Source organism: Trachypithecus francoisi, unplaced genomic scaffold (genome assembly GCF_009764315.1).
Source record: "Trachypithecus francoisi isolate TF-2019V2 unplaced genomic scaffold, Tfra_2.0 Lachesis_group12, whole genome shotgun sequence".
NCBI lineage: Eukaryota > Metazoa > Chordata > Mammalia > Primates > Cercopithecidae > Trachypithecus > Trachypithecus francoisi.
Window position 1 is genome coordinate 105,647,819 of NW_022681457.1, and position 10,336 is coordinate 105,658,154.

A 10,336-nucleotide genomic window follows, 5' to 3' on the forward strand; every position below is an offset into this window, starting at 1 on the left:
TACAGGTGCCCACCACAATGCTCAGCTAATTTTTTGTATTTTTAGTAGAGACAGGGTTTCACCATGTTAGCTAGGATGGTCTCGAACTCCTGACTTTGTGATCCGCCTGCCTCAGTCTCCCAAAGTGTTGGGATTACAGGCGTGAGCCACCACACCCGGCCAGTTCATGAAATTCTTGTGCCTAGCCTCCCTAGCAGGGATTACAGGCGTGCACAACCACCCCTAGCTAATTTATGTATTTTTTTTTTTTTTTTTTGACGGAGTCTCGCTCTGTCGCCCGGGCTGGAGTGCAGTGGCCGGATCTCAGCTCACTGCAAGCTCCGCCTCCCGGGTTCACGCCATTCTCCTGCCTCAGCCTCCGAGTAGCTGGGACTATAGGCGCCCGCCACCTCACCCAGCTAGTTTTTTGTATTTTTTAGTAGAGACGGGGTTTCACCGTGTTAGCCAGGATGGTCTCGATCTCCTGACCTCGTGATCCGCCCGTCTCGGCCTCCCAAAGTGCTGGGATTACAGGCTTGAGCCACCGCGCCCGGCCTAATTTCTGTATTTTTAGTAGAGACGGGGTTTCACCATGTTGGCCAGGATGGTCTCAAATTCCTGACCTCAGGTGATTTACCCGCCTCAGCCTCCCAGAGTGCTGGGATTACAGGCGTGAGCCACCACGTCCAGCCCTGAATTTTCATTTCTCTCTCCTCTCAGTGAAAATTGCTACCAAGGCCAATCCACTGTTTGGGAACTCCCTGAAGCCTGATAGTCTCCGGTTCCAGCTGGAGACGTCACTGAAGCGGCTGCAGTGTCCCCGAGTGGACCTCTTCTACCTACATGCACCTGACCGCAGCACCCCGGTGGAAGAGACGCTGCGCGCCTGCCACCAGCTGCACCAGGAGGTGAGGGGACCCCTGAGCTCTGGGAGGTGGCCCGCTGCTGCTCTCCTTATCCTGTTCATACTGGTGAGAGCAGAGGTACCAGGGCGGTCCCAGGGTGGAGCAGGGAATAGTCCCACTCCCAGGGGCCCCACCCTGGCCTCCCCTTCCTGGTCTGGGCTGCACTGCGTTCTGACTGGAGCCTCACCCCTGCAGGGCAAGTTCGTGGAGCTTGGCCTCTCCAACTATGCCGCCTGGGAAGTGGCCGAGATCTGTACCCTCTGCAAGAGCAATGGCTGGATCGTGCCCACTGTGTACCAGGTGAGGGCCAGGGCTGCAGAGGCCAAAGTCTCCAGAACTCCTGCTCATCCTGGGCTCTCTTTGCCACCCTGACTGCCCCCTGTGCCCTCTGCATAGCAGCCACCCCCGGCTGAAAGCCTGCAGATGGCTCCCAGGTACTCTGAGAATAACATTCAAGCTCCTCAGGCTGGCCACTAGGCATCTGCTTCCTTCCTGCCTATCTGTACACCTTGGACCCTTCCTTCCCCACCTGGCCCTGCACTCAGCCTGGAACATGCCCTTCCCCACCACTGCCCCTTCCCTGCCACAGCCCCTCCCTGCCACTGCCCCTTCCCTGCCACTGCCCCTTCCCTGCCACTGCCCCTTCCCTGCCACTGCCCCTTCCCTGGGAGAAGGGTTCAGGTCTCATATACATGTCTCATCCTCTGGAAGCCTTTCTAGATGGGCCCAGAAGACCCTGAGACCTCAGGTCCTTGTTTACCTCCTCATGATTCATTGCACAAATATTTGTACACTGGCTTGGTGCCAGGCACTGGTCACAGAACTTTCTAGTCTATTAAGATTGCCTCATTACTCGATTATAACTGTTACACTTGACCTTATTATAAAACCTTGAGGGAAGGGACCCTGTCCTTTTGGCTTAAGAATCTAAATCTGACAACCAGCCCGTAGTTGGTGCTCATGAAAGTTGGCTGAATGAATGAATTTTCCTCGAGCATAAGCCCCTTTCACCAGCACTAGTAAGAATAAGTATATGCCCAGATGGTTAATGTCCTAGAATTGATAAGGTCTGAAATAAGGGCTCTATAAGGGTAAATTTGAGGTCCCTTCTTTTGTTTTTTGTTTTTTTTTTTTTTTTGAGACGGAGTCTCACTCTGTCGCCCGGGCTGGAGTGCAGTGGCCGGATTTCAGCTCACTGCAAGCTCCGCCTCCCGGGTTCACGTCATTCTCCTGTCTCAGCCTCCCGAGTAGCTGGGACTACAGGCGCCGCGACCTCACCCGGCTAGTTTTTTGTATTTTTTAGTAGAGACGGGGTTTCACAGTGTTAGCCAGGATGGTCTCGAGGTCCCTTCTTTTGACACATCCACTTTCTCTCCGGGGGTCTCTCTCCCTGCAGGGCATGTACAGCGCCACCAGCCGGCAAGTGGAAACGGAGCTCCTCCCCTGCCTCAGGCACTTTGGACTGAGGTTCTATGCCTACAGCCCTCTGGCTGGTACATGGAGCATTCCTGACCCCGTCTCAGCCTATTCCCGACCCACAGATGCCCAGCCAGGACCTGGGAAGCAGGGAGGGTTTGACAAGGGGCTGGGCTGCGTCCTTCAGCCCTCCTGGGTCCCTGCCCCTCCCCTAGACGAGAGCCCTGAGGGATGTGGCAGCTTCTGGGGGCACTCTGGGTCCTGGGGCTGATTGCTGCCTTCCTGCAGGGGGCCTGCTGACTGGCAAGTACAAGTATGAGGACAAGGACGGGAAACAGCCTGTGGGCCGCTTCTTTGGGACTCAATGGGCAGAGATCTACAGGAATCGGTGAGCTGGGGGTGCTTGGTGTGGATGGCTGGGGTGGGGTCAGCTTTATGTGGAATGAAGTCCTGGCTGCTCCTGGGGTAAGGCCTTTCCTCGCTGCTGCACCTCCTCCCCTGCATTCCTTCAGGAATTTCCAAACCCTCTGCGTGTTTTCTTGTTGTCTGGGGACCTCCAGGAAGAAATGAGGCTCCCTGGACCTCAGGGTCTTGAAGTCATAGCTCTTTCCTGAGCAATCACCTGCTAGGAAGGAAAGAAGGAGCCCTGGAGGGAGGTCCAGGAGGCCTGGGGCCGAGTCCTGTTCCATCCCAGTGGCCTTTGTGTCCCTAGGGGAAAATAAGAGCAGGGCGATGAGTTCTCAGGAATCAAGATTCGTCGAGGTCTCTGTTGAGAGGGCCGGCATCTCGGGTGGTTCTGATGCCCAACAGAGTGGGAGACCTGTGACCAGAAAGGACACCCTCCCCTCAGGGCTACCGGGCGTGGGGTGGGGCAGTGGCCCTGGATGACCCTTTGGTTGTGGCTCCCAGTATGACCCCCATGGTACTGACCCCTGTGCCACCGTCCCCCCTTTCCAGCTTCTGGAAGGAGAACCACTTCGAGGGCATTGCCCTGGTAGAGAAGGCCCTGCAGGCTGCATATGGTGCCAGCGCCCCCAGCACGACCTCCGCCGCCCTCCGGTGGATGTACCACCACTCACAGCTGCAGGTAACCAGTGACCCTGGGCGCTCAGCTTCTTCCCTGCCAGGGGGACCAGCATTTAGGTGAAGCCCAAAGCATTTGTTTTCTCGATTCCCCTGAAATGTCTTTCTTCTAACTCTCATAAACACTCTTCCCACTGTTTTTTTTTTGTTTTTGTTTTTCTTTTTTTTTTTTAATTTTTGATACCGAGTGTGGCTCTGTTACCCCAGCTGGAGTGCAGTGGCGTGATCTCAGGTCACTGCAACTTCTGCCTCCCAGACTCAAGCAATTCTCCTCCCCCAGCCTCCCGAGTAGCTGGGATCACAGATATGCACCACCGTGCCCAGCTAATTGTTTGTATTTATAGTAGAGACTGAGTTTCGTCAAGCTGCCTAGTCTGGTCTCAAACTCCTGAGCTCAGACAATTCACCCTCCTCAGCCTCTGAAAGTGCTGGGATTACAGGGTGAGCCACCACGTCCAGCCTGAATTTTCATTTCTCTCTCCTCTCAGTGAAAATTGCTACCAAGGCCAATCCACTGTTTGGGAACTCCCTGAAGCCTGATAGTCTCCGGTTCCAGCTGGAGACGTCACTGAAGCGGCTGCAGTGTCCCCGAGTGGACCTCTTCTACCTACATGCACCTGACCGCAGCACCCCGGTGGAAGAGACGCTGCGCGCCTGCCACCAGCTGCACCAGGAGGTGAGGGGACCCCTGAGCTCTGGGAGGTGGCCCGCTGCTGCTCTCCTTATCCTGTTCATACTGGTGAGAGCAGAGGTACCAGGGCGGTCCCAGGGTGGAGCAGGGAATAGTCCCACTCCCAGGGGCCCCACCCTGGCCTCCCCTTCCTGGTCTGGGCTGCACTGCGTTCTGACTGGAGCCTCACCCCTGCAGGGCAAGTTCGTGGAGCTTGGCCTCTCCAACTATGCCGCCTGGGAAGTGGCCGAGATCTGTACCCTCTGCAAGAGCAATGGCTGGATCGTGCCCACTGTGTACCAGGTGAGGGCCAGGGCTGCAGAGGCCAAAGTCTCCAGAACTCCTGCTCATCCTGGGCTCTCTTTGCCACCCTGACTGCCCCCTGTGCCCTCTGCATAGCAGCCACCCCCGGCTGAAAGCCTGCAGATGGCTCCCAGGTACTCTGAGAATAACATTCAAGCTCCTCAGGCTGGCCACTAGGCATCTGCTTCCTTCCTGCCTATCTGTACACCTTGGACCCTTCCTTCCCCACCTGGCCCTGCACTCAGCCTGGAACATGCCCTTCCCCACCACTGCCCCTTCCCTGCCACAGCCCCTTCCCTGCCACTGCCCCTTCCCTGCCACTGCCCCTTCCCTGCCACTGCCCCTTCCCTGCCACTGCCCCTTCCTGGGAGAAGGGTTCAGGTCTCATATACATGTCTCATCCTCTGGAAGCCTTTCTAGATGGGCCCAGAAGACCCTGAGACCTCAGGTCTTGTTTACCTCCTCATGATTCATTGCACAAATATTTGTACACTGGCTTGGTGCCAGGCACTGGTCACAGAACTTTCTAGTCTATTAAGATTGCCTCATTACTCGATTATAACTGTTACACTTGACCTTATTATAAAACCTTGAGGGAAGGGACCCTGTCCTTTTGGCTTAAGAATCTAAATCTGACAACCAGCCCGTAGTTGGTGCTCATGAAGTTGGCTGAATGAATGAATTTTCCTCGAGCATAAGCCCCTTTCACCAGCACTAGTAAGAATAAGTATATGCCAGATGGTTAATGTCCTAGAATGATAAGGTCTGAAATAAGGGCTCTATAAGGGTAAATTTGAGGTCCCTTCTTTTGTTTTTTGTTTTTTTTTTTTTTTTTGAGACGGAGTCTCACTCTGTCGCCCGGGCTGGAGTGCAGTGGCCGGATTTCAGCTCACTGCAAGCTCCGCCTCCCGGGTTCACGTCATTCTCCTGTCTCAGCCTCCCGAGTAGCTGGGACTACAGGCGCCGCGACCTCACCCGGCTAGTTTTTTGTATTTTTAGTAGAGACGGGGTTTCACAGTGTTAGCCAGGATGGTCTCGAGGTCCCTTCTTTTGACACATCCACTTCTCTCGGGGGTCTCTCTCCCTGCAGGGCATGTACAGCGCCACCACCCGGCAAGTGGAAACGGAGCTCCTCCCCTGCCTCAGGCACTTTGGACTGAGGTTCTATGCCTACAGCCCTCTGGCTGGTACATGGAGCATTCCTGACCCCGTCTCAGCCTATTCCCGACCCACAGATGCCCAGCCCAGGACCTGGGAAGCAGGGAGGGTTTGACAAGGGGCTGGGCTGCGTCCTTCAGCCCTCCTGGGTCCCTGCCCCTCCCCTAGACGAGAGCCCTGAGGGATGTGGCAGCTTCTGGGGGCACTCTGGGTCCTGGGGCTGATTGCTGCCTTCCTGCAGGGGGCCTGCTGACTGGCAAGTACAAGTATGAGGACAAGGACGGGAAACAGCCTGTGGGCCGCTTCTTTGGGACTCAATGGGCAGAGATCTACAGGAATCGGTGAGCTGGGGGTGCTTGGTGTGGATGGCTGGGGTGGGGTCAGCTTTATGTGGAATGAAGTCCTGGCTGCTCCTGGGGTAAGGCCTTTCCTCGCTGCTGCACCTCCTCCCCTGCATTCCTTCAGGAATTTCCAAACCCTCTGCGTGTTTTCTTGTTGTCTGGGGACCTCCAGGAAGAAATGAGGCTCCCTGGACCTCAGGGTCTTGAAGTCATAGCTCTTTCCTGAGCAATCACCTGCTAGGAAGGAAAGAAGGAGCCCTGGAGGGAGGTCCAGGAGGCCTGGGGCCGAGTCCTGTTCCATCCCAGTGGCCTTTGTGTCCCTAGGGGAAAATAAGAGCAGGGCGATGAGTTCTCAGGAATCAAGATTCGTCGAGGTCTCTGTTGAGAGGGCCGGCATCTCGGGTGGTTCTGATGCCCAACAGAGTGGGAGACCTGTGACCAGAAAGGACACCCTCCCCTCAGGCTACCGGGCGTGGGGTGGGGCAGTGGCCCTGGATGACCCTTTGGTTGTGGCTCCCAGTATGACCCCCATGGTACTGACCCCTGTGCCACCGTCCCCCCTTTCCAGCTTCTGGAAGGAGAACCACTTCGAGGGCATTGCCCTGGTAGAGAAGGCCCTGCAGGCTGCATATGGTGCCAGCGCCCCCAGCACGACCTCCGCCGCCCTCCGGTGGATGTACCACCACTCACAGCTGCAGGTAACCAGTGACCCTGGGCGCTCAGCTTCTTCCCTGCCAGGGGGACCAGCATTTAGGTGAAGCCCAAAGCATTTGTTTTCTCGATTCCCCTGAAATGTCTTTCTTCTAACTCTCATGAACACTCTTCCCACTGTTTTTTTTTTGTTTTTTTTTTTTTTTTTTTTTTTTAATTTTTGATACCGAGTGTGGCTCTGTTACCCCAGCTGGAGTGCAGTGGCGTGATCTCAGGTCACTGCAACTTCTGCCTCCCAGACTCAAGCAATTCTCCTCCCCCAGCCTCCGAGTAGCTGGGATCACAGATATGCACCACCGTGCCCAGCTATTGTTTGTATTTATAGTAGAGACTGAGTTTCGTCAAGCTGCCTAGTCTGGTCTCAAACTCCTGAGCTCAGACAATTCACCCTCCTCAGCCTCTGAAAGTGCTGGGATTACAGGTGTGAGCCACTGTGCTCCGCCTTGCCATTGGTCTCTGATGGTATTTGAGTACCAGGCTTTGTAATGAGGGTTTTGCTGCAGGGATTTCATTATTCCTTCGGCTTTATGAAATGACTGTCCCAGTGTTATTGATGAGGAAACTGAGTTTCACCCAGCTATGAAAGGGGAATGCATTTTAACACAGGTTTAACTGTAAAGCCCACTAGTCTCATCCTTTTGGTGGGAGCTGGAATTTCCCTCTCTCAGTGCCTCATGTCTTCCTCTTTCAAATTTTTCTCCCACTCCAGCCTTAGATGTTGCAATAGTGTCTGGCACATATACAGTAGGTGCTCAATAAATGGGAGCTAAGTGCTCTACATTATTTTTTCATACACATAATTATGTTGAAATAGAGAAGAGGATTGAGTCTCAGAGAGGTTTTTATAACTTAGTCACGTTTACACAGCTGCTGGGGGGCAGAACTGGGCTGTGAATGTAGGTCTGTCTGGAAGCATCATGTGGCAGTAGGGGAAAGAATACAGGTTTCGAGTCACATGGGTACAGCTATCCAAGGCACCTTAAGTTCTTTCTGGACATATGGGATATAAGAGAGCCCAAATCTCAGTAGGGGCGTGACTGGGAGGGCTGTGAGTGGAGTCGCTGTGCAGCAGAAGAGGGTTGAAGTCTGGCCGTCTCCCTTTCAGGGTGCCCACGGGGACGCGGTCATCCTGGGCATGTCCAGCCTGGAGCAGCTGGAGCAGAACTTGGCAGCGGCAGAGGAAGGGCCCCTGGAGCCAGCTGTCGTGGATGCCTTTAATCAAGCCTGGCATTTGTTTGCCCACGAATGTCCCAACTACTTCATCTAGGCCCATCGTGGCTCAGGCTGCCCAAGGCTCTTCTGTCACCTCTTTTGCTCTCTCATGCTTTTTCTAATTTAGAACTGCCTCAGTAAATTCTTAGGGATGGAAGTATTTGGACAAAAACTTAACAGTAGAGTCACTACCAAACCAAGAATAAAGCCTCCCAGGATGCTGTGTGTTAGTCTGTTTCCATTGCTATAAAAGAATACCTGAGACTGGGTCATTTACAAAGAAAAGAGGTTTCTTTGGCTCACGGTTCTGCAGTCTGTACAAGAAGGTGTGGTGCCGGCATCTGCTCCTGGGGAGGGCCTCAGGAAGCTTACAATCATGGCAGAAGGGGAAGCGGCACCAGCGTGTCACATGGCAAGAGAGTGAGCAAGAGACAGACGGGAAAAAATTCACACACTGATGGAGGGAATGTAAAATGGTACAACCACTTTGGAAAATAGTTTGGCAATTTCTCAAAGGATTAAACATAAAATTACAATAGGATTCAGCAGTTCCACTTGTGGGTATATAGCCAAGAGAAGTGAAAACATATCTTCCCACAAAAAACTTGGGCATGAGTTTTCACAGTGTCATTACTCATAATAGCTGATAATTAAAAACAACCCAAATGTCCATCAATGAATGAATGGATAAGGAAAATGTGGTATATTCATAGAAAAGACTATTATTTGGCCATTAAAAAAAAAAAGTGGCTCACACCTTTAATCTCAGCACTTTGAGAGGCCAAGGCAGGAGGACTGATTGAAGATAGGAGTTCCAGACCAGTGTGAGCAACAAAGCGAGACCCTGTCTCTACTAAACATAAAAAGAAAGTTAGTGGGGCCCCGTGGCACACGCCTGTAGTCCCAGCTGCTCAGGAAGTTGAGGCGGGCGGATTGCTTGAGCCCAGGTATGCAGGTCTGGAGTGAGCTATGATTGTGCCACTGCACTCCAGCCTGAGTGACAGACCAAACCCTGTTTCCAAACAAACAAACAAACAAACAGAAGTAGTGAAACATCTACAATGTAAGTGCACCTTGAAGACATGTTAAGTTAAAGAAGCCAATTACAAAAGGTTTCCTATTGTATGGTTTCGTTTATATGAAATGTCCAGAATAGACAAATCTATTGGAGACAGAAAGTAGATGAGTGCTTGCCCAGGACTGGGAGGAGGTTTGCGAGGAAATGGAGATTCACTGCTAATGAGTGCAGGGTTTCTTTTGGGGGTGCTTATGAAGATGCTCTGAAATTGACTGTGATGGTTGTACAACTCCGAATACCTGAAACAGCATTAAATCATCACTCTGAGTAGATCAACTGTATAGTGTCTGAATTATGTCTCAATATAGTTGTTTTTAAAAAACACAACAGGCCGAGCACAGTGTCTCATGCCTGATATCCCAGAACTTTGAGAGGCCTAGGCAAAGGAATTGCTTGAACCCAGGAGTTAAGAGCAGCCTGGGCAACGTGGTGAAATCCCATCTTGACAAAATATACAAAAAATTAGCTGGGTGGTGGCAAACCCACTGTTTGGGTAGAACTCAGCGGGGAAGCCTCATCTGTTCCCCAGTGTCTGAGACGTGATTTAGCAGCTGGAAGCTAGGGTCGCCTGAAGACATTCACTTATCAGTTGCTGTCATCACCCGGCACACACGTCCTTCTGCATGTGACTTCCAAGGGTGCCCATCTCAAGCAAACTAGGCAGAAGCCATGTGGCCTTTTATGTCCCAGCCTCGGAAGTCCATAGCATCACTCTCGTGTCCTGGGAGGGGAGTCAAAGATGCCTGTGCAAAGAACATCTGAGAACATGGGGTGGTTATCTTAGGAAAATAAACTCTTAACATTGGGAGCAACGGTCCTGAGTGGTCAAGTCGAGATGAGCCGCAGGAGCTGCTGAGACTCCCGAGTATCCCCGTCAGGGATGCATTCTCTACTATGCCACATCCCACCTGTTAGAATCTTCTGGATACTATATGTCAAACACAGCTGATGGCCACTTGAATTCAGCCATTTCATATCTTTTTTCTCTTCTTTTTTCCCACTCCACCTCCTCCCTCAGCCATTTTCTATCTAAAGAGCTTCTTCAAGAGACAGTTCCCAAACAGCACCTTAAATATAGATACAATTTGTATTTGTTAATTTAAAAACAAATGAGAAGGAACAAAAAGACCTAAAGGAGCAGAGCTGGATCTGGAGAGTGTCTAATATATTTCTTCATCCTCAAACTGAGGAAACTGCTCTGTGCTGTATAAAAGAATGGAGAAGGGTCGGGCGCGGTGGCTTACCCCTGTAATCCCAGCACTTTGGGAGGCCGAGGCGGGCGGATCACAAGGTCAGGAGATCGAGACCATCCTAGCTAATATGGTGAAACCCCGTCTCTACTAAAAATGCAAAAAATTAGCTGGGCATGGTGGCGGGCGCCTATAGTTCCACTACTCGGGACACTGAGGCGGGAGAATGGCGTGAACCTGGGAGGCGGAGCTTTCAGTGAGCCGAGATCATGCCACTGCACTCCAGCCTG

General features: G+C 52.5%; 1 protein-coding gene across 2 annotated transcripts in view; it reads left to right on the forward strand.

Annotated features, from left to right (window-relative positions):
* The window catches only part of AKR7A3 (aldo-keto reductase family 7 member A3), a 28,078-nt gene extending 18,952 nt beyond the window's left edge, over window positions 1-9,126 (forward strand). Inside the window, exons 2-7 of one of the 2 annotated variants that reach the window (XM_033228077.1) lie at window positions 700-887; window positions 1,080-1,184; window positions 2,281-2,377; window positions 2,589-2,688; window positions 3,258-3,387; window positions 7,672-8,003. In XM_033228077.1, the coding sequence (XP_033083968.1) occupies window positions 700-887; window positions 1,080-1,184; window positions 2,281-2,377; window positions 2,589-2,688; window positions 3,258-3,387; window positions 7,672-7,833 (782 nt within the window). In that variant the 3' untranslated portion in view covers window positions 7,834-8,003. Of the gene's footprint in view, window positions 1-699; window positions 888-1,079; window positions 1,185-2,280; window positions 2,378-2,588; window positions 2,689-3,257; window positions 3,388-7,671 lie in introns of both variants that reach the window. The other variant, XM_033228076.1, reaches the window with a different exon arrangement.
* Window positions 9,127-10,336: the final 1,210 nt, after the last annotated feature.